Source organism: Phyllostomus discolor, chromosome X (assembly GCF_004126475.2).
Source record: "Phyllostomus discolor isolate MPI-MPIP mPhyDis1 chromosome X, mPhyDis1.pri.v3, whole genome shotgun sequence".
NCBI classification, from domain to species: Eukaryota; Metazoa; Chordata; class Mammalia; order Chiroptera; family Phyllostomidae; genus Phyllostomus; species Phyllostomus discolor.
Genome location: NC_050198.1, coordinates 31,933,951 through 31,955,782, shown reverse-complemented (window position 1 = coordinate 31,955,782; position 21,832 = coordinate 31,933,951). Strand labels below are relative to the sequence as shown.

The 21,832-nt window shown below is 44.1% G+C and overlaps 1 protein-coding gene, 1 long non-coding RNA gene and 1 other non-coding gene across 3 annotated transcripts; 1 reads left to right on the top strand and 2 right to left on the bottom strand.

The window, feature by feature from the left end:
* The first annotated feature begins 58 nt into the window (after window positions 1-58).
* TIMM17B (translocase of inner mitochondrial membrane 17B) lies at window positions 59-4,674 on the top strand. The gene is made up of 6 exons (XM_028522585.2): window positions 59-181; window positions 1,046-1,145; window positions 2,804-2,867; window positions 3,883-4,011; window positions 4,098-4,208; window positions 4,299-4,674. Exons 1-6 carry the CDS (start codon window positions 156-158, stop codon window positions 4,385-4,387), a joined length of 519 nt encoding a protein of 172 aa, XP_028378386.1. The 5' UTR covers window positions 59-155; the 3' UTR covers window positions 4,388-4,674.
* LOC114505883 lies at window positions 1,843-1,963 on the bottom strand. Its single transcript, XR_003685334.1, has one exon. It is a non-coding gene; the product is annotated as a small nucleolar RNA SNORA26 (small nucleolar RNA).
* A 6,797-nt stretch (window positions 4,675-11,471) lies between the features above and the next one.
* On the bottom strand, window positions 11,472-12,998 carry LOC118498476. Its single transcript, XR_004900962.1, has 3 exons — window positions 12,969-12,998; window positions 12,679-12,680; window positions 11,472-11,560 (listed from the first exon to the last, which is right to left on the bottom strand). It is a non-coding gene; the product is annotated as an uncharacterized LOC118498476 (long non-coding RNA).
* Between the last annotated feature and the right edge of the window lie 8,834 nt (window positions 12,999-21,832).

The window sequence follows — 21,832 nt, the reverse complement described above, 5'->3', positions numbered from 1 at the left end:
AGCCAATGAAAGTGCACTGTAAGCCTGACGTAAGACGCAGCAACCTAATCGTGACCGTGGGATAGGTGGGAGCCCCAGAGTCTCTGCGTTTACGGTGGGGGCGTGGCCCAGCCGGAGCTGAGGCAGACTCCAGGGCTTAGGCAGACGCTGGCGCCATGGAGGAGTACGCTCGGGAGCCCTGGTACGGCGATGGGCACAGGCCTCGGGAGTGTTCCTGCGGCACCACGGCCGGCTGTGGGAGGCGGGCGGGAGAGGCAGTGGCTCCACAGCGCCATGGCCCCGACTCCGGAGACGTTTAGTTGTGTCTTTTCGCTCTCCTCCACTTGGTCCCTCCCACTTGGGCTCCGTTAAGAGGGGCCACAACCAAGTGCCTGGAGAAGGTGCGGTGTAGGACGAACCATTCTACGTTTCCCCTGACTCTATCTCCCAGCCCGTCTTTGTTAAAGAAAAGAGACGCTGGTCGAATCCATTTTCACCAAGGGGTGGCACGGTGTTAAACGGAAATCCCCAGGGTTACCACGCTTGGTTTTTCCCAGGTTGCTTTAGCGAATGGGGGCGGGGCCTGAATGAGCCTATTGTGAGCAAGGAGGTGGTGATGGATCTTCCCCACGGCCCGCTCTCGGTTTTTCCTAGTTGTGCGAGGTTAAAAAAAGAGGAAAGAGGGCGGGGCTTGGCTGAACGTGCTCTGGGTCGTTAAAGAGGTTGCGACTCTCCCTGCTTTAATAACAATACTAGCCCGTTAACACTGTGCAGTGATTATTTGGAGGTGGCAACTCCTTTTGCGTATCAGTTCATTTAACCTTTGATGGTAGTAAAGCAGTTGGCTGATTCCGTGTTTAGCTGCAAAGGGGAGGGGAAGAGAGGGCAAAGAAGAATATTTTTTCCTCTTTGCACTCTTACTTGCTTAAATGAGGGGGAAAATAATCTGTATCTGAAAGACTACTTCCCATTCGGGTGACTTGGTTTCTCCCCAGTAGAAAGAGTCCTTGTGGCATGGCACAGAGGGAGGGTTCACATTAACTTCATCCTCCCCTTTACATTGCAGCCCATGGCGAATTGTGGATGATTGTGGTGGAGCCTTCACTATGGGTGTCATCGGTGGCGGAGTTTTCCAGGCCATCAAGGGCTTCCGAAATGCCCCTGTTGTGAGTCCTGGCCTTCCCTGGGTGTGGTGCTGGGGTCCTGTCCTGCCAACACGGGATACTGCTCTTAAAACTGCTTGGAGCTGCCAGTTACATGCACTTAATCATTTTGGTGCCAGCTTGTCTTCTATGTGCTAGGCCTGACACCAGGATATGGGGTTTTGGGGAACTGAAAACACAGCCTCTGTGTCTCACCCCAAACCCAACTGGAGCTCCTCTGTGGAAATGCTGCTGTAGAAATGGTCATCTCTGTCCATGTAAAGACTTCCAAACTGGTAGAAAAAAAATTTTAAAGTTCATTAGAGTTTATTTGAGCCAAATAGAGGACCTGCCTGGAAGCAATATCTCAACAAACTGAGAAAAATGCTTCCCAGAATGACAGTGTACAGTTTTATACTTTTGGAATTAAGGAGTGAATATAAGGAAGAGTATGTGAAGTGGGAGAAAGCAAAGCAAGGTAATCTCTCTGATTGGACTACAGGACAGTTAAGATTATGTGCTCTCTTGACAGTGATTACACTTCTGAAGGTTTCAAAGGTGTGTTGACCTAGATGCACAAAAGCAATGAACAGGGCTTGCTTAAGGCAAAGACAACCTTTTACTAGGGAAGTTATGGACCTGAATAGTAACTGTTCACCATGACCTCCACTTAGGAATTTATGATCAGGTAACACCCTATGTGGTTACTTTCAGTGAGATTTCTTTTTTCTCAGGTAGAATTCTAAGAGCAGTTTTGTAATCTCTTCTCTGGGTTTAATGGAGATTTACTTTACTCTTCTGTACTATCCTCTTAGGCCACTCTGTCAATCTTGAAAAGGCACAGGAAAGGGTGTCAGTTAGATTTTATTACAGACTCCTTTTTCTGTCCGTATCACCAAATTCTATATGTGTGTGCAGAGCCAGACAAATTTTACCTACAGGCAGATTCAGGGTCAGAAACCTGGATAGAGGGGAAATGATAAGAGTTTAACTGGCAGAAGGAAGACAGCCTTACAGTTAAGAAAATATTTTTAATTTAACATAATTCCATCTCTTTCTCTGACACCCCCCCTCCACTGGAGATCTCATAAAATGCCAAACTTTGAATACTACCCACTTGCCAAATGGTTTGCAATTTATGTATCTCTCCTTATCCCTTCTCTCAACTCCTATAGCACTCTTTGGGTCTTTACCCAAGTTTCTCCCTTTCATCCTCAAGGTCTCAGCACATATGCCCCTTCCTTAAAGAGGTCTTATCTCTCCACTATCATCTCTTTATTCTATTTCCTTTGGTGTGCATATTGCTGTCTGAAGCTGTCTCACTTATCTGTACCCTTCCTCAGTATCTCTCTGTCACACTATAATGTGAGCTATGAGAGCACAGGGGCCAGGTCTACCTCTCCCACTGCTCTGTGCCTGCATACTGCATGGTGCCTAGCACATAGGTGCTCAGTAATCATTGAATGGACGGAAGGATGGATAAATGGATGAGAATGTCTCAACCCAACTTTGAGAATACTTGTGGTGGGGTGCTCCCCAGCCCCTTAATTCTTGGCTGCTTCTTTACATCTTTACCTCTGAATACCCCTAACAGGATTCCCACCCCCTTCCACCTCTGAAGAGCTAAAAACCATGTCTGACCTCAGCCCTCCTCTGACTCTCCTACTCCTGCCTTTCCCCAGGGAATTCGGCACCGATTGAGAGGTAGTGTCAACGCAGTGAGGATCCGAGCCCCTCAGATTGGAGGTAAGAGGCTTGGGGAGACATAGGAGATGTGATGGCAAAGTTGGAGGTGGTTGTTGCTTTGGGTCTAGTCTGCAAGTTGGAGGTCCACATTTGAGCCCCAGCTCTGCATGGGACTTCCTGGGAGGGGTGATGTTTCCCAACAAGTTAATATGGATGAGTTCTGGAGTTTAATCCAGACCCTGGCTCTTCCCTGATATGTCCTTGGGACAATGGCTTAATCTCTCTGAACCTCATCTGTAACATGGGGATGGCAATAGCAGTACCACCCCATTTTGTAATTTATGTAATTTACATAGTATTTACTAAGTGCCTATTGCTCTACTATGCACTTTAATGACATTAACTAATTTAAAATTTCAGAAGCCAAATAACCTGCAGTACCTAGATCAGGTCCCAGGACCCAGTAAGGCCTCAGTAAACATTTTAACTATCATATTGTTAACTGGCTTTCCTAACCTTTTTCATTCTCATTGAAACCAAGATCAGAATGCCAACTCTATGTGGTGGTTTATGAAGGTAAAAGTTACTCAGTTAAAAGCCAATAGAGCCCCGGCCAATATGGTTCAGTTGGTCGGGGGTCGTCCCACCAAAGTGAAGAGTTGCGGGTTTGATTCCTGGTCAGGGCACATGCCTGAGTTGTGGGTTTGGTCCTGGACAGGGAGTGCATGAGAGGTAACTGGTTGATGTTTCTCTCCCTCTCTTTCTCCTTCCCTTCCTCTCTTCCTAAAAATTAAAAAAAATTTATTAAAAAAGCCATATAGAAGGTAAATGTGCTTGTAAACTCTTCACCTCACTATGAAGAAGGTAGTGTTGATTGCTATTAGAGACATCTTGAAGAAGTCGCTACAGCAGGGACAGATGGAAATATCCCCCAGAAGTATGCTGTCTGTCTTTGCATTTGAGTTTTTCTCCCCTTTCTTTGCCAGAGCATTCAGGCCTTGGAAGTCCACAGTCCCTGGGCTGTGGATTCTTGGGATTCCCCAGGAACACTGATTAGGCCTCTGTCCCCCTGCAGGTAGTTTTGCAGTATGGGGGGGCCTGTTCTCCACCATTGACTGTGGTCTGGTACGGCTGCGGGGCAAGGAGGATCCCTGGAACTCCATCACCAGCGGAGCATTGACCGGGGCTGTGCTGGCCGCTCGCAGTGAGTGCCCCCATCCCTGGCCCCAACCCCTTCCACCCTGTTTTTCTAGCCCTCAGCTCTCTCTTCCTGCCTCCTTGCTCCTCCAGGTGGCCCACTAGCCATGATGGGCTCGGCAATGATGGGGGGCATCCTATTGGCCCTCATTGAGGGTGTTGGTATCCTCCTCACTCGCTACACCGCCCAGCAGTTCCGCAATGGTGAGTATCTGGTAAAGTTGGTCAGGAAAAGGTGGAAAATGCCCTGCCTAGCTTCCTCTGCTCACCTTTATTTGATTCTCGTCTCTCCAGCACCCCCGTTCCTGGAGGACCCCAGCCAGCTGCCCCATAAGGAGGGTACCCCAGCCTCAGGCTATCCCAGCTATCAGCAGTACCACTGAAGAAGTGACCGCCTGTCACCACCATCGTGGGAGTTCCTCCTTGGTTCCCTCCCCGATGATCTACCTCGAAGGGAGGGCTGGCTCCCACTTGGCCCTGGGACCCTCCAGAGAGGGCCTCTACTCTCTTTGTTCCCTGTCCCAGGGTGGGGGTGGGGCACCCCAGCTGCCCTGATGGATGGGTCCCCTTCCTTCAGGGCACCCCAGCCCCATACTCACATGTAACAAGCTCTCACCCAACCCCTTCCTGTGGCACCCTGATGAATATTTAAAGTCAGTTTTGAAATGCCTTTGTATGTACTCATTAAGCTACCTATGGGGTATCCTCCTTCAGACAAGAGGCAGGGACTCAGAAGCCCTAAGATTTGGAGTCACACAGAGTGGGCCTTAGTGAATATAGGATGGATGACCAAGAGAGGGAATGAATCAAGATGTTAATAGATACATGAATAAGCATACGTGGGGGCCAAGTGGTGAATCGTAAGTACATAGAAGAATAGGCTTGGAAAGAAGTGAGGGAACACAAGGATTGCTGGGGTGGTTTTGCACATGGTGCCCCTGACCGCCCCCCCCCCCAAGGCTCCCATTGTCAAGGCTGGGAAATCTGAACCCAAAACGAACTCTGTGGTTTTGGATACCATTGGTGTGAAGGTAACCCCCTCTACATGGCCTCACCAAGGACCTGGCAAGAAGGAAAGGTCAGGGAGACCTGGCTTCCTCGAAGAAGGGCCCTGTGTCAGTCTCCTCTTCTGTAGCACAGAAACACTTCTGCTTTGCCATACTCCATGTTGTCAGTGTTTTGTAGGGGGATCCACAAAATAACCAGAAATGAGTTTTCATTTTGGGGCAGGGGGATTATGGGAAAATTTGTTCTGGTTGGACTTGCCTCCAGATGCTGCCTCCTATGTAGACCGCACCATGGGTGAGGCAAGCATTGTCTCCACTGAGGTGCTAGTGCTCCAGTGCAAATAGCCTCACAGGAGACATAAAAGCTGTCCCTTTTGTGCAAGCCATCACAAAGAGGTGGGAATGTCCTCATATGACATCACTCCCTGGAGGTACAACTACTAAGTCCCCGGGCCTCCTAAGGCTTCAGCAGGGACCTGATGGTTCTTGGCAGTAACAGGACTGCAGCACTGTGTGCTTGATTGACTTGATGCCAGGCAGAGCCCGGCCATCCCAGTGAAGACACTGGCTGGGGAGGGGAGGGTGTGAGTAGCAGGCACTGTGCACACAGCTCTTGGCCTCAGCAGGGCCCCAGCCTCAAACTCATGGCTGGCTCCACACACAGGTCTGTGTAGGACAGAGGTCCCAGTCAGATCCAGGGTATCTTGAGCTGTGGCCCTTGTATTTCTGGGCCACTTCTTTTGGTCTCTCTTCTGTATACCTAGACCCCACCCTTCCTCAGCTCCTGGCCACATTCTCCAGACCCCACCCTGGTCCTTTCAAACACTGTCCCATTAGCTCTTCTCAGATTTTCCAGTTCCAGGAGACCTCAGGTTTCTCCTTCCCAAGCTCCTGGCATTCCAACAAACCCTTGTATCTTCAGGCTCCACTCCCCAACTTTCAGGCTGGTCCTCTAAGGTTCCCACAGACCCTACTCCTTCATAAACCAACCCAGGCTCCTCTGATGCCCAGTCCCTACCATATCTCTGGTGTGCTCCACATGGACGCCTCCCTGCACAGCCCCTGAGAGCTGCAGCTCCCCAGCTCTCAGCCTCTAGACCTCTGCAGCTTCAATTCCCACCCTCTATCCTCTCTCAGCCCTTCAGGCAATCCCAAGCACTAGAAGGTGGGAGTGAGGCAGAAACAAATGAAGAAAGAGAAATAGGAACTGGAGAAACACATTGGGTGATAGAGACACTAATGGAGATGCACAGAGTGCAGGTATGGCCCTGGCTGGGTAGCTCAGTTGGTTAAGAGTGTCATCCCAATATGCCAAGGTTGCAGGTTCCATCCCTGGTCAGGGCACATACTAGAATCAACCAAAGAGTACATCAATACGGGAAACAACAAATCAATGTGTCTCTCTCACCACCCCCCACCTTCTTTCTAAAAACCAATCAATCAATAAAAAGAAACGCAGGTATGGCCAGGGGTGGGGGGGTACTTAGGAGTGAGGTGGAGACAAACATGGGAGTGAAGAAGAGGTGGCATTGTAGAGTTGTGAGCTGGGCTGGGGCTGGACTGCCAGAGGCTTCCAGGCCAGGCCTCCTCAGACCATCTGCCCACTTCTAGCTAAGGGGCCTCAGAGAGGCAGAGAGATGCCAACCTGCACCCTCTCTCTCTCTCTCTGACTCTGGCATCTCTAATTTAATCCCATTTGCTTTTAATAAGGATTTCGGCTGCTGTCATCCAGGTTCGTCCTTCCTATCTTCTTCCTCCCAGCCTTATCCCTTTTTGTCTTGATCTCAGTCTTTCTTCTCCATTTTTTTCCCTTTGATCTCCCCTGCTGGTGGCTATCTTTCCCTGTGGTCTGTGGGTTTGCCATAAACCTGTCCACATGGTTTGCAGAGGTGGACAGAATTGGGAGAACAGGGAGTCCAACCCAAACAGTGAGGTGGGGGAATCACCCTATCCACTTCCTCAGGCAGATGCCCTGCGAGGATGGGAAGAGAGACTTGGGGAAATCAAAGACAGGCAGAGAGACAAAGATACCAAGAGAAAGGGAAGTCAGAGTTTACAGAGACATCAAGAGAGAGATAGAGATGCAGAGAAAAAGAAATACCAAACAAAAAAGAGAAAAAGAACAAGTAAACAAGTGAAAGAGAAAATGGAAATGAGGAGATAGAGATTGAAATTGGGAGACTCAGAGACAGAAAAATGGAGGGGCAGAGAGTGTCAGAACAAGAGAATGTCAGAGAAGTGAAAGAGGTGAACAGAGAGAAGGAGAGATGAGAGTGGGTGCACACACCTTACCCTGAGCCTGGGAGTTGCTGGTCTGAGTGTTCTTATGTCCTCTTGTCTCAGTGATAGTTGGAGAATGGGGCCTGGCTGAGCAAGACAGCTCTGATATCCCCACCTCAACCATCTAGGTCATGGAGGTGAACAGGAAGGCTGCCTCCCCTGGGGATATGCCTTTAGATATCTGTGCCCTGGTGTTGGGACTGGGAACCATCTCAAGAAACCTATTTAGGGCCAACCTCTGGAGCTGACCAACTGGGGCCGTCTCAGGAATCTACAGCATCGTCAGACTGCTACAGCCTTGTGGAAGAGGAAGGATGTGTGATGATCACTTCCTACTGAATTTTTTGGGGTGACATTGATTCATAAAATTATATAGGTTTCAGGAGTACAATTCTATAATACATCATCTGTATATTGTACTGTGTGTTCACCACCCCAAGTACAATGATCCCTTCTGGGGTGACAGACAAACCTTGCTCACAGTTATGCTGCCTGAAAGTGACAAAGCTGGACTCTATATCCTTATTTATAGTACTTAGAGTTTCAAAGATGTCATTTGCAACATAATTTCCAGGACAACACAGTACCAGTCATGATTACGTGTGCCACTGGAAGGTTTTTGCAGGTGACAGCCACAATTTCTGAGCCCCCATTAAAACAACAATTTCAAGGACAGACTTATATTTTTTAATTACTTTATTGTTGTTTAATTACAGTTATCTGAATTTTCCCCCCACCACTTCCCCCTACCCCAGCCAAACCCCAGACTTATCTTAGTGGAGATGAAATCAGCAATAGGCCCGGCATTCACACAGGGCTCTGTTTTGTACAGGAACTCAAGACAAAGCTGCTCACCTGAAGACCTCACCAAAAGAGATGGTGTGAACTACATGATACAGAATGTAGTCTCTTCCTCCACAGCACGCAGAGGAGGGCATTTCTTTTCCTCCTCATATTCCTCTAGTTACTTAAGAAGACAATTATAAGACTGGGCTCCAAAATTTTATTTAGTGAGCATTAGAAAGAGAAAACATTAGCCCTGGCTGGCATAACTCAGTGGATTGAGTTCAGGCTGCGAACCAAAGTGTCGCAGGTTCGATTCCCAGCCAGGGTACATTCCTGGGTTGCAGGCCATAACCTCCAGCAACGGCACATTGATATTTCTCTCTCTCTCTCTCCCTCTCTCTCTCTCTCTCTCTCTCTCTCTCTCTCTCTCTCTCTCTCTCTCTCCCTTCCCTCTCTAAAAATAAATAAATAAAATCTTTTAAAAAAAAGAATGAATAACCACAATATACAAAGAGCTCCTACAAAACAATAAGAAAAAGACAAGCAAAAGAAAATCCAATAGAAAAGCAACCAAAGGATGAGGTAATTTTTTTTAATAAAACAGGAAACCCAAATGGCCAATAACATATGAAAATATACTTATGTCAAGTCAGGGGGCTCTGTATTAAGACAACAGAATACTATTTCATATCAATCAGATGGGCAAAAAATTTTAAATCTGGTAACACCAAGTGTTGCTAAGGAATTCTACAAACAAGGTGTCTCATTCACAGCTTATAGAAGTGTAATGGGGACAACAATCTTTAGAGTCACTAAAGAGTTAAATATGTACTAGAGCCAAGTGTATCAACATAGATAATTCTCAAACCTAAAATGTTAAGACAGAAGAAAGAAAGTTGGAGACTGCTATAGATAGTATGATACTTGTTTTCAACAAGTATTTTAAAACATGCAAATATGCTGTTTATGGATCCCTAATTATATAATAAAATAATAAAACACATGCAAGGGAATGGTAGATAATAAATTGAAGTGCAGTTACCTCAGAGAAAGGAGGGAGAGGTATAGAATTGGGTAGGGGAACCCACTGGGTAAATTTCAGCTGGAGCTGAAATACTTTGTTTCTTAAAAAAAAAGACTTGAGGCAAATTACAAAATGTTGAGATCTGTTTTGAGAAAAGTTCGCAGGTGTTCATATACTCTTTCCCATGGATTATTGTGCATTTGAAGTGTTTCATAATTTAGAAGATTAAAAATAATTCTGCTGTGTTAAATTGATTTCATAGGTTAATTTGGGGACACATTCATGACAAATCCAATGTTGATTCTTCATGTCTGGAACATTATATGTCCCCCCCATTTATTCAGGTCACTTTTTCTTTTCTGTAATAATATATAGAGCTTATATTTTTTTTGCCCAATGTATTCATAGGAAGTTGATGGATTTTGTTATCATGATGAACAATATCTTTTTATTATGTTTTCTAATTTTGTGTCTAAAAGGAAAGCTATTCAATTTCTTTTTTAACCTTTTTTCTGGTCACCTTGCTCCCTTGCTTCTCTTATTACTAGGTATAATAGTTTTTCTTTTTAAAAGGATTTTATTAATAGTTTTTCAGATAATTTTATAAGCAGATAATATCAATGGGCTTCAGCCAAAGGCCAACTGGTGAACGAGGTAGGGTTTATGAGCTCATGACAACAGGGAAGAAAGCACATCATGGAGAACTCTGGGGCATCTCAGTAAGAGGTGGTTCAGAAAAGACATGATAGGGTGTGGGTTTGTGTTAGATGATCTCAGGGAGGGTTAAAAAAGCAGAACTTTGCTCTGCGTTTGGCTGCTGTCACAAAGTAGGAATAATTCTGCCCTGACTGATGTGGCTCAGTTGATTGAACATCATTTGATAAAGCGAAAGGTTGCCAGTTCTATTCCAGGTGAAGGCACATGCCTGGATTGTGGCCTGGTCCCTGCTTGGAGTGCGTGTGGGAGGCAGCCCATTGATGTTTCTCTCACACATGGATGTTTCTCTCCCTCTCTTTCTCTTTCTCTTCCCCTCTGTCTAAAATAAATGAATAAAACCTTTAAAAAAAGAAAGTAGGGGTAATTCTATGATGGAGTATCTCAGTAATCCATATCTAGAAGACAAAAGGAATGAAGCATAACTATTAAGGAAACAGCAGTCATTCACATTAGACAGAGGGATGTTCAGTCACTTTGTGTCTTGGACAATGTTCATGTTCTTGTCTGTGCCCAGGCTCGATTACAGAGTTGTCTGTCTTTTTGTCTTGACCCATCACGGTCACAGAGTGAGCCTGTCTGATTTTGATATTTTGCGGACTTGTTCATGTTCAACAGAAGAACACCAACACCTAGCTATGAGTGTCAAGCCAGCCTCTCCTAACCCTAAGACCTAGGTGATAGCATCAGGCCAGCACCTGTATGTCAGGGGCTGCATTTCTCTTTCTTACTATGTCTTTTGTCCATTATTTTTAGAGAGGGGAAGGGAGGGAGAAAGGGAGAGAAACATCAATGTGTGGTTGCTTCTTATGTGCCCCGCACCGGGGACCCGGCCTTCAACCCAAGCATGTGCCCTAGACTGGGAATTGAGCCGGTGACCCCCTTGATTCACAGGCAGGCACTCAACCACTGAGCCACACCAGCCAGGGCCCAAGTTAGTGTTGTGATCACCCTGCAGAGGCAGGACAGATACTCCCACACACCCAAAATTTACTTTGGATGTTAAGTCTGATGATGTCACACAGGCACCAAGAAGATATGAAAGGCTTATTACTCACATAATGAGACTTTCTGGAGACAGCAGAGAAAGGAGACTAGTTTGGGATTTTATTGTAGTTAGTGGATAGAGCCAGGGTAAGGGGTCCCATACACAGTAGGAGTTCTGGGTGGTTTGAACTTCCTGCCAGTGCCAAAGGAAGGAGAACACCTCTCACATGTACCCTACTGGGGACCTGACGTGAAACCCAGGAATGTGCCCTGACTGGGAATTGAATCAGTGACCTTTTGGTTTGTGGGACGATGCCCAACCCACTGAGCACACCAGTCAGGGGAAGAGGGGCATATTTTTTGAGTGAAGTTAAATAGTAGCAGCAAAACAAGTTGGAGTGTCTCTGAAGAGAACAAACTTCTTCAATGTTAGCTCCCATTTCTGAAAGGCTACATCATGCTGATTCTGATTCTGTACTGATCTTAGCAGAAACAGTCTGTGAGGCCAATGGCCAATTTTTATAAGATCAAAGCTTGAGACTAATTTTTGAGGGAAATGTTAAGTACCAGAAAGGACCTATAGAAAGAAAGCTCCCTTCTGAGGTATTTAAAAGAATAATTATAACCCTGGTTGGGTGGCTCACTTGATTGGAGCATTGTCCCCATACACCAAAAGGTTGCAGACTCAATTCCCTGGTCAGGGCACATACCTAGGTTGCAGGTTCAATCCCTGGCTTGGAGTGCATAAAAGAGGCAACCTGATTGATGTATGTTTTTCTGTTTCTTTCTCCCTTCTTCTGTCTCTAAAATCAATGAACAAATCCTCAGGTGAGGATTTTAAGATAATAATAAATAAAAGAACAGCTATATTAATTTTTTGTCAGTTTCAGGTAGGTGTATGTGTGTGTGTGACAGAGAAACAGAAAGACAGAGGGAGAGAGAGACCGATTGATTTAGCAATCAAATTCAGAGTTGTAGCCAGTCTGAGAAAACACATAGGAGAGTTTGGTTTTTTGTTTTTTTTTTTAAATGACAGAGGAGACTATAAGAAATCAAAGGTAACAGGGTGAGAATAAGGGAGATCATAGTGAGAGATACTTTATTTGGTTACTAGAGAGTGTCAAGGTACAAAAATAGTTAAAGTTAATAGTGTAATTAACAAAGAAAAAAGTGCTCAAGAATCAGAAAATTAACTTTTTTAAATTTATTTTTCAAGCCCTGGCTGGTGTGGCTCAGTGGATTGAGTGCCAGCCTGTGAACCAAAAGGTTGCCGGTTTGGCTCCCGGTCAGGGCATACACCTGGGTTGCAGGCCAGGTCCCTTGTAGGGGGCCACACAAGAGGCAACCACACATAGATGTTTCTCTCCCTCTCTTTCTCCCTCCCTTCCCCTCTCTCTAAAAATAAATAAATAAAATCTTTAAAAATATATAAAAATTTAAAAATATATTTTTCAGTTACAGTTAACATACATTATTATATAATTTCAAGTGTACAACACAATGATTGGACATTTATGTACCTTATAAAGGCACCACCCAGATAACTCTAGTTACCTATCTAACAATATACACAGTTATTACAATACTACTGACTATATCAGAAAACTATCCCTGTTTGGTGGTCTTGGGCAAAAGCTGTCCATCTCTGGAGTCATCAGCTTTTGGAGAATTCCTAACAATTCTCAGTTTGAAGCCTATTAGTAAGATGTTTTCCATTGCTGCTCCAGGGTGATTTTCCCTCTGATCACACAGGCAGGCTTTGTTTAAATGGAAACATCAGAAATGCAGACAACTGGAGGCGTCATCTGAGTCTCAAGTAGAATTAAATCACATTGTCTTCTAACGAGGTAGACTCTATGGTTCCAAGTGAAATTACCACTGTGAGGAGTCTGTTATAAACTCAGAAGTAACTAACTAGATGCGGTCTCCAGAGGGATTAGGTCTGATTGTCATCAAGGCTAATGGCAACACTTTAGTCCCTGTAAATTTGAGAGATTATGGATGATAATGGCTATAGAATTTCTGATGTTTAAAACTATACCGAGTTTTTAGCTTTGACCAGGTGTCTCAGCTGGTTAGAGCATTGCCCCATCCACCAAAGTGTTGTGGGTTCGACCCCTGGTCTGGGCGCACAAGGGAAGCAACCGATTGATGTTTTTCTTTCACATCAATGTTTCTCTCTGTCCCTCCCTCTCTATCTCTCTCCCTCCCTCCCTCTCAAAACATCAATAAACATATTCTAATGGAGGAAAGAAGTAGCCAAGTAATAAATACATAAATACAGGCTGCAGTAAATGCAATAAAGGGAATGAACAGGGTGTAATGTTAGAGAGTAATGTCTGCAGGCCTTGGCTACATTTACATGAAGTGCTCAAGGGAGAAGCTGATTCTGAATAAAGATAGCATTGCAAATGCACTAGGGAAGGAAGGATGCATGTTGAATTTTCAACATCAATCTTTCATGGCTCTTAATTTTCCTTTTCTACTGTCTATCTCTTGGTCTTTTGGTACCCTCATATTTGAGATGCTTCTCCAAAATTATTTTCTAGGTTACTAATTCTGTCTTCCATTGTGTCCATTCTATGTATTCAGCCCCGTGTCTATTGATTGCTCTTCTCTCTCTTTTTTTTTTTTTTGAACTGACTTTTTTTTAAAGATTTTATTTATTTATTTATTTTTAGAGAGGGAAGGGAGGGAGATAGATAGATAGATAGAGAGAGAGAAACATCAGTATACGGTTGCTGGGGGTTATGGCCTGCAACCCAGGCATATACCCTGGCTGGGAATCGAACCTGCAACACGTTGGTTCACAGCCCGAGCTCAATCCACTAAGCTACGCCAGCCAGGGCTTTGATTGCTCTTTTCATAACAGCCTCTTATTAGATGAGATCAGGTGCATTCAGGGTGATATGGCCATAGAGAGTAACAGCCTCTTTTTTAAAAGACTTTACTTATTTAGAGATGTTTTAGGTTCACAGAAAAGGTGAGAGAAATGAGAACATGTAACTGCTGTGCTTCAAACTCACGGGCCCCACTTCACTTCCTTGAAAGTGCCATGTGCTTCACCTTAGATCCTGTTCTTGCACATTTCCCTCTGTCTGAGATGCTGTCCCCTTACATCCATCTCCCCAGTAACTCCTTCCCAACCTTTAGTTCTCATCACTGATACCCTTTCTCAGAGGAAATTTTCCCAGACCCCATTCACTATGGATAGTAGACCTTTCCTTCCCTTCCCTTTCCCTTTCTTTCTTTCTCTTCCTTCCTTCCTTCCTTCCTTCCTTCCTTCCTTCCTTCCTTCCTCCCTCCCTCCCTCCCTCCCTCCCTTCCTTCCTTCCTTCCTTTCCTTTCTTCCTTCCTCCCTCCCTCCCTCTTTCTTTCTTTCTTTCTTTCTTTCTTTCTTTCTTTCTTTCTTTCTTTCTTTCTTTCTTTCTTTCTTTCTTTCTTTCAGAGAGAGAGAGAGAGAGAGAGAGGGAGGGAGGGAAAAAGAGAGGGGGACAAACATCAATGTGTGAGAGAAAGAAATGTCCATTGGCTGCCTCTTACATACCCCCAACTGGGGACCTGGCCCACAACCCAGGTATGTGCCCTGACTGGGATTCAAACCAGTGACCTTTCAGTTCTGAAGCCAGTAAGTAACTCTATCCACACCAGCCAGGGCTGGACCTTCTCCTTCTTCTTGTTTTAAAAATATTTTATTTATTTATTTTAGAGAGAGGGGGAGAGTGGGCGAAAGAAAGGGAGAGAAACATCAATGTATGACAGACACATCAATCGTCTGCCTCTCATACTCACCCCAACCAGGGATTGGACCCACAACCTAGGCATGTGCCCTGACCCGGAATCAAACTGGTGACCCTTGGCTTCATCAGATGACACCCAACCAACTGAGCCACACCAGTCAGGGCTGGGTGGTAGATCTTTTTAACCACTGTGTATGTACTTGAGAACTCTGGCGTAAGGTTTACTGGTTAAGGGCTGCTAGATAACGGTCCAGAATAGCTGTTCAAGCCCAGAACCTCACCCATAGTACATGAGGGTTTCTATATTGCCACATGCCCACCAGTACTTGGTATAATTCAGTTTTCTAATTATTGCCAGTATGATGGGTGTAAGGTACTATTTCACTGTTTTAAATTTGTTTTCACTTTTCTAATCATTAGTAAAATTGAGCATGTCTTCATATGTCTGATAACCTCATAGATTTCCTCTTGTGTGACCTGCCTGTCTTTTTCTTGCTGATTTCCCAAAGTCCCCTTTATATTCTGGATGTCCCACCTCTTGTCATTTCAGGCATGGCAAATATTTCCCAGTTGTCACCTCTGTTAACTTTGTGGATGTGGTCTTTTGGTAAATAGAAATTGTATGTTTTGATGTGTACATTGTCATCAACATTCTCCCCTGAGGTTTGTGCTTTTGAAGTTTTATCCAAGAAGTCTTTCTGTATCCTTAGGTCACATAGTATATTTTACAGTAAATTAACAGGTCACCTGTTAATTTACATGATTTCCTTTTATATTAAGGTCTTTAACCTGCCTGGAGTTATCATTTATATGTGGTGAAAGGTAGGGCTCCAGCTTATTTTGTTCCTGCTTTGCTAACTCCATTTACCTTTCGGGCCTCATAACACAACCCAATATCTGGCAGGTAAAGCCCATCTTCTCTACTCCACTTTTACAGAAATTTTTTAGCTATTTATATTCTTTTTAATTTTATTTTTTCAATTACAGTTGCCATTAGTGTTATATTTTATATATTTTCAAGTTTATAACATAATGATTATACATTTATATAACTTGCAAAGTGATCCCTCTAATAAGTCTAGTATCCACCTGGCACCATACATAGTTATTACAATATCATTGACTATATTCCCTATGCTGTACTTGACATCCTTGTGAATATTTTGTAGCTGCCTGTTTGTACTTCTTAATCCCTTCACCCCCTTCACCCAGCCTCCCAAATTCCCTCCCATCTGGCAACCATCATTTTTCTCTGTATCTGTGAGTCTGTTTCTATTTTGTTTGTTCATTTATTTTGTTTTGTAGATTCAACAAATATATGGTATTTGTCTTTCTCTGTCTGACTTATATCATTTGGCATAATACCCTTTAGGTCCATCCATGTTGTCTCAAATGGTAAGATTTCATTCTTTTTATGGCTGAGTAATAGTCCACTCTACTTATGTACCACATTTTCTTTATCCAGCCTATTGATAAACATTTGGGTTGCTTCCATATCTTGGTTACTGTAAATAATGCTGCAATAAACATAGGGATGCATGTATCTTTTCAAAGTAGTGTTTTGGATGTCTTCAGATAAATACCCAGAAGAGGAATTACTAGGTCTTAAGTAGGTCTACTTTTAATTTTTTTCCATAATCTCCATACTGCTTTCCACAGTGGCTGCACCAATCTACATTCCCACCAACAGTGCATAGAGGGTTCCTTTTCTCCACATCCTCATCAACACTTGTTATTTGTTGGCTTATTGATGAGTTATTCTGACAGGTGTGACATGATATTTCCCCCTCTGCAGAACTGGTTTAGATACTCACAGAGCTTTAATCTTTTATATAGATATTTCTTTATAGACATATAATTGACATGCTATAAAGCTTACCATTTAAAAAAACAGATTTTATTTCTTTTAGAAAGAGTGGTAGGGAGGGAGAAAGAGAGGGTGAGAAACATTGACATGAGAGAGAAACACAGATTGGTTGCCTCTTACATGCTCCCAACCAGGTACCAGGCCCTCAACCCAGGCATGTGCCCTGACCAGGAATCAAAAGAGCAGTCTGCCTGCCCTTTTGCATTGCAGGAGGACACTCAACCAACTGAGCTACACTGTTCAGAGCTAAAGCTCACCATTTTAAGGTGAACAACTCAATGGTTTTTAGTATGTTTGCTAAGTTGTGCAACCATCACCACTATCTGATACCAGACCATTTTCACTACCTCAAAAGAGAAACCATGTACCCATTAGCAGTTTCTCCCCCATGTCTCTGGCAACCACTAATCAGCTTTCTATCACTATAGATTTGCTTATTCTGGACATTTCACATACAGTGTGTGGCTTTTTGTGTCTGGCTTCTTGCAGTTACCATATTTTCAAGTTTCATTCATATTGCAGCATGTATCAGGCTACATTTCTTTTTATGGGTGAGTAACATTCCGTTGAATGGATATACACCTCATTTTGTCTATCCATTCATCAGTTGATGTACATTTGGGTTGTTTCTACTTAATGGTTACTATAAAAATGTTGCTTTTAACATTCGTGTACAAGTTTTTGTGTAAACTCTTTATGTTTAAAAAATAAGTTTTATTGGTTTTCCTTAACATATTCAGCTGAGATTTAAATTGAGGTTATACTAAAATTATATATTAATTTGGATGTCATTGAAATCTTTAGAATATGAAATTGTCTCATCCAAGAGTGTCAAATGTGTCTTGATTTATTCAGATAATCTTTTGTACCTTTTAATGAAGTCTTAACATTTTCTCTATAGAAGTGTAATATATCCCATTTATACTAGTTTTCTATTGTAGTGTAACAATATTACCACAAACTTCTTGGCTTATAACAACATACAACAACATCATCTTATAGTTTTTGTGGGTCAGGAGTCAGGGTGTTGCTTGACTGGGTTCTCTGGTCTCACAAAGCTGAAATGAAGGTGTTGTCTGGGGCTTCAGTTTCATCTGAGGTCTGAATGGGGGAGAATTTGCTTCCAAACTCAGGTTGTGGGAGGAATTTAGTTTTTGTGGTTGTTGGACTGAGGGCTTCAATTTCTTGCTGGCTGTCTCCTGGAGGTCACCCTTTGTTCCTTACAGCATGAGGTTCGACAAAGTAACCACTTGCTTCATCAAAGCCAGCAAGGGAGTGAAAGTCTCTTCCTTTGAAATGACCAGATGTTTGTCTCAAATTCATTTTTAACATAATTACATACATATGTTCATGTGTATCTGGTCCCCTTTAGTCATGCATGCACTCAAGGATGTGAATGCCAGAAGGCAAGGACTGTGGGAGCCACCTTACATGTGTGTCCATCACACTATCCTTGGTTATATAATCTTCAGGTTCATAAGTACATAAGGATTTTCATTGTAAAGTTGTTTGTAATACTGAGGAGATAGAGGCAGGTATTATCAATGGATTAGATATACTCACAGCAAAATAAATGGGTCGTTCTTTTCTTTATTTTAATTTTTGGCATGTTACCATACTTCATTTTAACTCCAAAATAAAAATATCTTTATTTTTATCTGATATAATAGTAATGCATACTCATTGCAACATTTTTTCAGACAACAAAGAGAGCGTAAAGGAGAAAGTGACGTATCATTAGTTATCTCCTTACCCATACATAACCACTAACATTTCCTTCCCAACGTTTTTTGCCCCAATGGATACACAGATTTTACCAAAGTTTTTTTTCCCCCTTTGACATATCATTTTAAGTAGCTTGAAATCCTTTCTGGAACAATGTATGGGTAAAACTTACCTATGTATATACCTGTCTATGTAGCTATGGGAAAAGAAGTAGATACAGATTGTAAAATAAAGACAGGGATAGCAGGAGGGCTGTAGAGATAAAGGGAGAGAAAGAGTCAGAGTCAAGGAGAGAGGGATGGGAGAAGGAGACAGAGACTTATGGGCACAGGACAAAGAACCACGGAGAGCCATAGAGAGATGAAGATAATAGCAAAGAGACAAGGACAGCATGAAAAGGATCATTTATTGACCTCCTACTGAATGCCATTTTTATTAAAATTCCAAAGTCACTACGTGAAGCAGTTACTAGTTACGCAGGTGAGGAGTTGAGCCTTAGAACGGTGAACTGACCTGTCCATGGTCACATCACTTGTACTGAATTTACGGACCTGTAAAGGGCCTATTCCATAGAGGTGAGTGGTAAACTTTATCCAGTGAACAGTCATTTATCTCTTCTTCAGGGCAGAAGAGATGGGAACCAGATCCCCATTTCACTCAGCTGAGTCAATCTGTCCTGTCTGCGAAGGCGACAGCAAGGTCTGTTGCCCGGACAACTGTCCTCCAAGTGCCATGGTAACCGCCACCACAGTCCCCAGCTCTCCACCTTGCCCCTTGGGCATCTCCAGGGTGACCGGCAGAATAGAAAAGCAGCGCGAGCTCCAAGGATGCGCCTGCGTAAGGCGGTGGGCAAGGGATGGCAAGGGGACCGGGAGTGCGCAGCCGCAGAGCACCGCAGCCTGGCCCTGTAGCTCAGGCTCTGCGCATTTGCCAGCCAGTCCGCCTGCCCGGAGCCCGGCTCGCGAGGGCAGCATGGCGGGATCGCCACTGCTCGGCGGGCCGAGGGCCGGGGGCGTCGGCCTTTTGATGCTGCTCCTGTTAGGATTACTTCAGCCTCCCGTGGCTGTCTGCGCACGGCCGGTAAAGGTGCGACCCGCTAGGGCAAGGGGTGGGGGGGCGGGGAGGGGGAGAATGCTTCCTCAGCGTCTCCTGCCCCAGCCCCCGGGAGGTGCGGAGACACTGGCCAGGATGGCCCAGGGTCCCGCCGCCAGTTCGCGCCCAGGCCATGCCAGCGCCCCCGGGGCCGGGCTTGGTCTCTGAGTGTGCGGGTAGCGGTATCCTGGGTTTGGCCAGCAACTGCGCCCTGCCCATTCCTCCCGCCTGGCGCCGGTGGCGCTGTCCTTGGGACTGGTGTGAATTAAGGCAGGGGATAAGCGCATCGATTTGTGTGCGGGCATGATGTGATGTGATGACGGGGTGGGGGTGGGGCAGTGAGGGTGTTGCTGTCCTTGTAAGTGTGTGTCCTTTGATGTGAGCGCTTCCAAGCGTCCATACAAAAATGTCATTATAGTTCTAGGTGTGCAGTGTGTGTGATGCTAGGGCTGCTTCTGTGTGTAGTTTCGCAGTAACACCGTGTGCATGTTTGTGAATTCTGTAGCGATGACGTGACCTTTGGGTGTGTCTGTGTTTGTGTGTGTGTGTGTGTGTGTGTGTGTGTGTACGCGGGCGCGTGTGATTCCATTTTTGTTTGGAAGGGCGTGATCTTTGCGTCCCTGTCTGCACATCCCATTTTGGTTCTGTTGGACTGAGTGACTAGGATTTTGTGTGTGTTCATGAGGCTGTTTCTCCCTGTTTCTTTGTGGAGCTATGTCATTGTGGGAAGAGGAGCCATGCTCTCTCTGTGCTGCATCGTGTCTTTAAGGGGGTGGTGCGTGGCCTTGCATGTGGATAGTTTGGCCATTGTAACTGCATGAGCAGCCATGGGTGAACGTGTGCACTGTTCGATTGCCTATGTGACATCTTGAGGCCTGTCAGTCCATGTGTGTATGTGTGTGAGTTTGTGATTGCTGGTGAGCATGATTCCATGGGGGCTGAGGGGTGGTGGGTGCCAAGGGCACTTGGCGCACATCCTCCTCTAACTCTTCAGAACTGGAGGATTTAAAAACTATGAGATATTATATATGACACAATATAGTTAAGATATATGTGCAATATAAGGAATAATGATAAAATAACTCCCATGGGTATTTATTACTCCGCTTAAGAAATAGTGTGACCAATATTTAGGAGCCCATGGTACCCCTCCCCACGTAAGCCCCTTTCCTCCATAAACATTATCCTCTATTTTCTGTTCATTGATCCCTTACTTTTGTTTGTACCTTATGACATACACAGTATCTTGCTCAGTTTTTTTTCTCATAGAAATGTAACCATATTGGTGTCTGGCCTCTGGTTGTCACTAGGGGTCACTAGGAAGTCATCAGGTGACTGTTAGTCGCAGGCAGTCTGCAGTGCAATTTTGCAACCTGCTTTTCTTGTTTTTCTCTCTACACTGGTTGTAAGACACCTCAGCATTAAACTGTGTGGCTATAATTCATTTTATAGTGCTGCAAAATATTTTATCCTATGAGTATATCATTAGTATATGAGTATATCATGCTTTATGGATGCACTCTCAACATGTCAGTAGACATTTGGGTTGTTTCTAGACTTTTCTCCCCCCCCACTTTTTAAAAAAAATATTTTATTTATTTCCAAACAGAGGACAAGAGAAAGGGAAAGAGAGGGAGAGAAACATCAGTGTGTGGTTACCTCTTGCACACTCCCTTACTGGGGACCTGGCCTGAAACCCAGGCATGTGCCCCGATTGGGAACTGAACTGGTGACCATTTGGTTTGCAGGCCTGCGCTCAGTCCATTGAGTCACATCAGTCAGGGCCCTTCCTCCACTTTTATACTATTACAAACAGCGCTGCTGTAAATGCTAATGAACAGTAGCATATGCACAAACGCTACACTGGAGTATAACACCCCAGGAGTGGGTCATAGGAGATGCGCATCTTTTTAGACATTGCCAAAATGTTCTTCAAATTTATTTTGGCAATTGATTGCCAATGGGCAATGTATAAGAGTTTCCATTTTTCCCATATCCATGTCAACATTTTTAGAGTTCTTAATTTGTTAGCAATCTTTTGGCTGTATTATGCATAGCATCTCACTGACATTTTAATTTGCATTTCCCTGATTACTAATGAGGTTCACTGTGTTTCATATATTTAGTAACTGCTTTTGTTTCCTTTTTGTGAAATACTTGATCATGAATTTTGCCTGTTTTATTGCTTTTTAGACATTCTTTGAATATTGGATACTAATCTTTTATTGATGGTTTGTATTGAAGGAATCTTCCCCTACTCTGATTTACTCTTCATTCTTTGTATGGTGTCTTCAGACAAAAAGAAATTCTTAATTTTAATGTAGTCATTTAAAAAAAAAACAATCCACCCTGGCTGGTGTAGCTCAGTGGATTGAGCTCGGGCTGCGAACCAAAGTGTCGCAGGTTCAATTCCCAGTTGCCTGGGAATTGCAGGCCACGGCCCCCAGCAACCGCACATTGATGTTTCTCTCTCTCTCTTTCTCCCTCCCTTCCCTCTCTAAAAATAAATAAATAAAATCTTTTTTTTTAGAAGTTCAGATTTTTATTGACTGTGTTACAAAAGAGGTCTAGTCAAATAGTCCAAAGCCCATGTCATCATCAGACTC

Excerpts from the sequence above, each read along its gene's own strand:
- TIMM17B (XM_028522585.2), top strand. The coding sequence starts at position 156 with ATGGAGGAGTACGCTCGGGAGCCCTG. Across the intron at positions 1,146-2,803 it reads GCTTCCGAAATGCCCCTGTT|GGAATTCGGCACCGATTGAG; the intron begins GTGAGTCCTGGC and ends GCCTTTCCCCAG. Across the intron at positions 4,209-4,298 it reads CGCCCAGCAGTTCCGCAATG|CACCCCCGTTCCTGGAGGAC; the intron begins GTGAGTATCTGG and ends TCGTCTCTCCAG.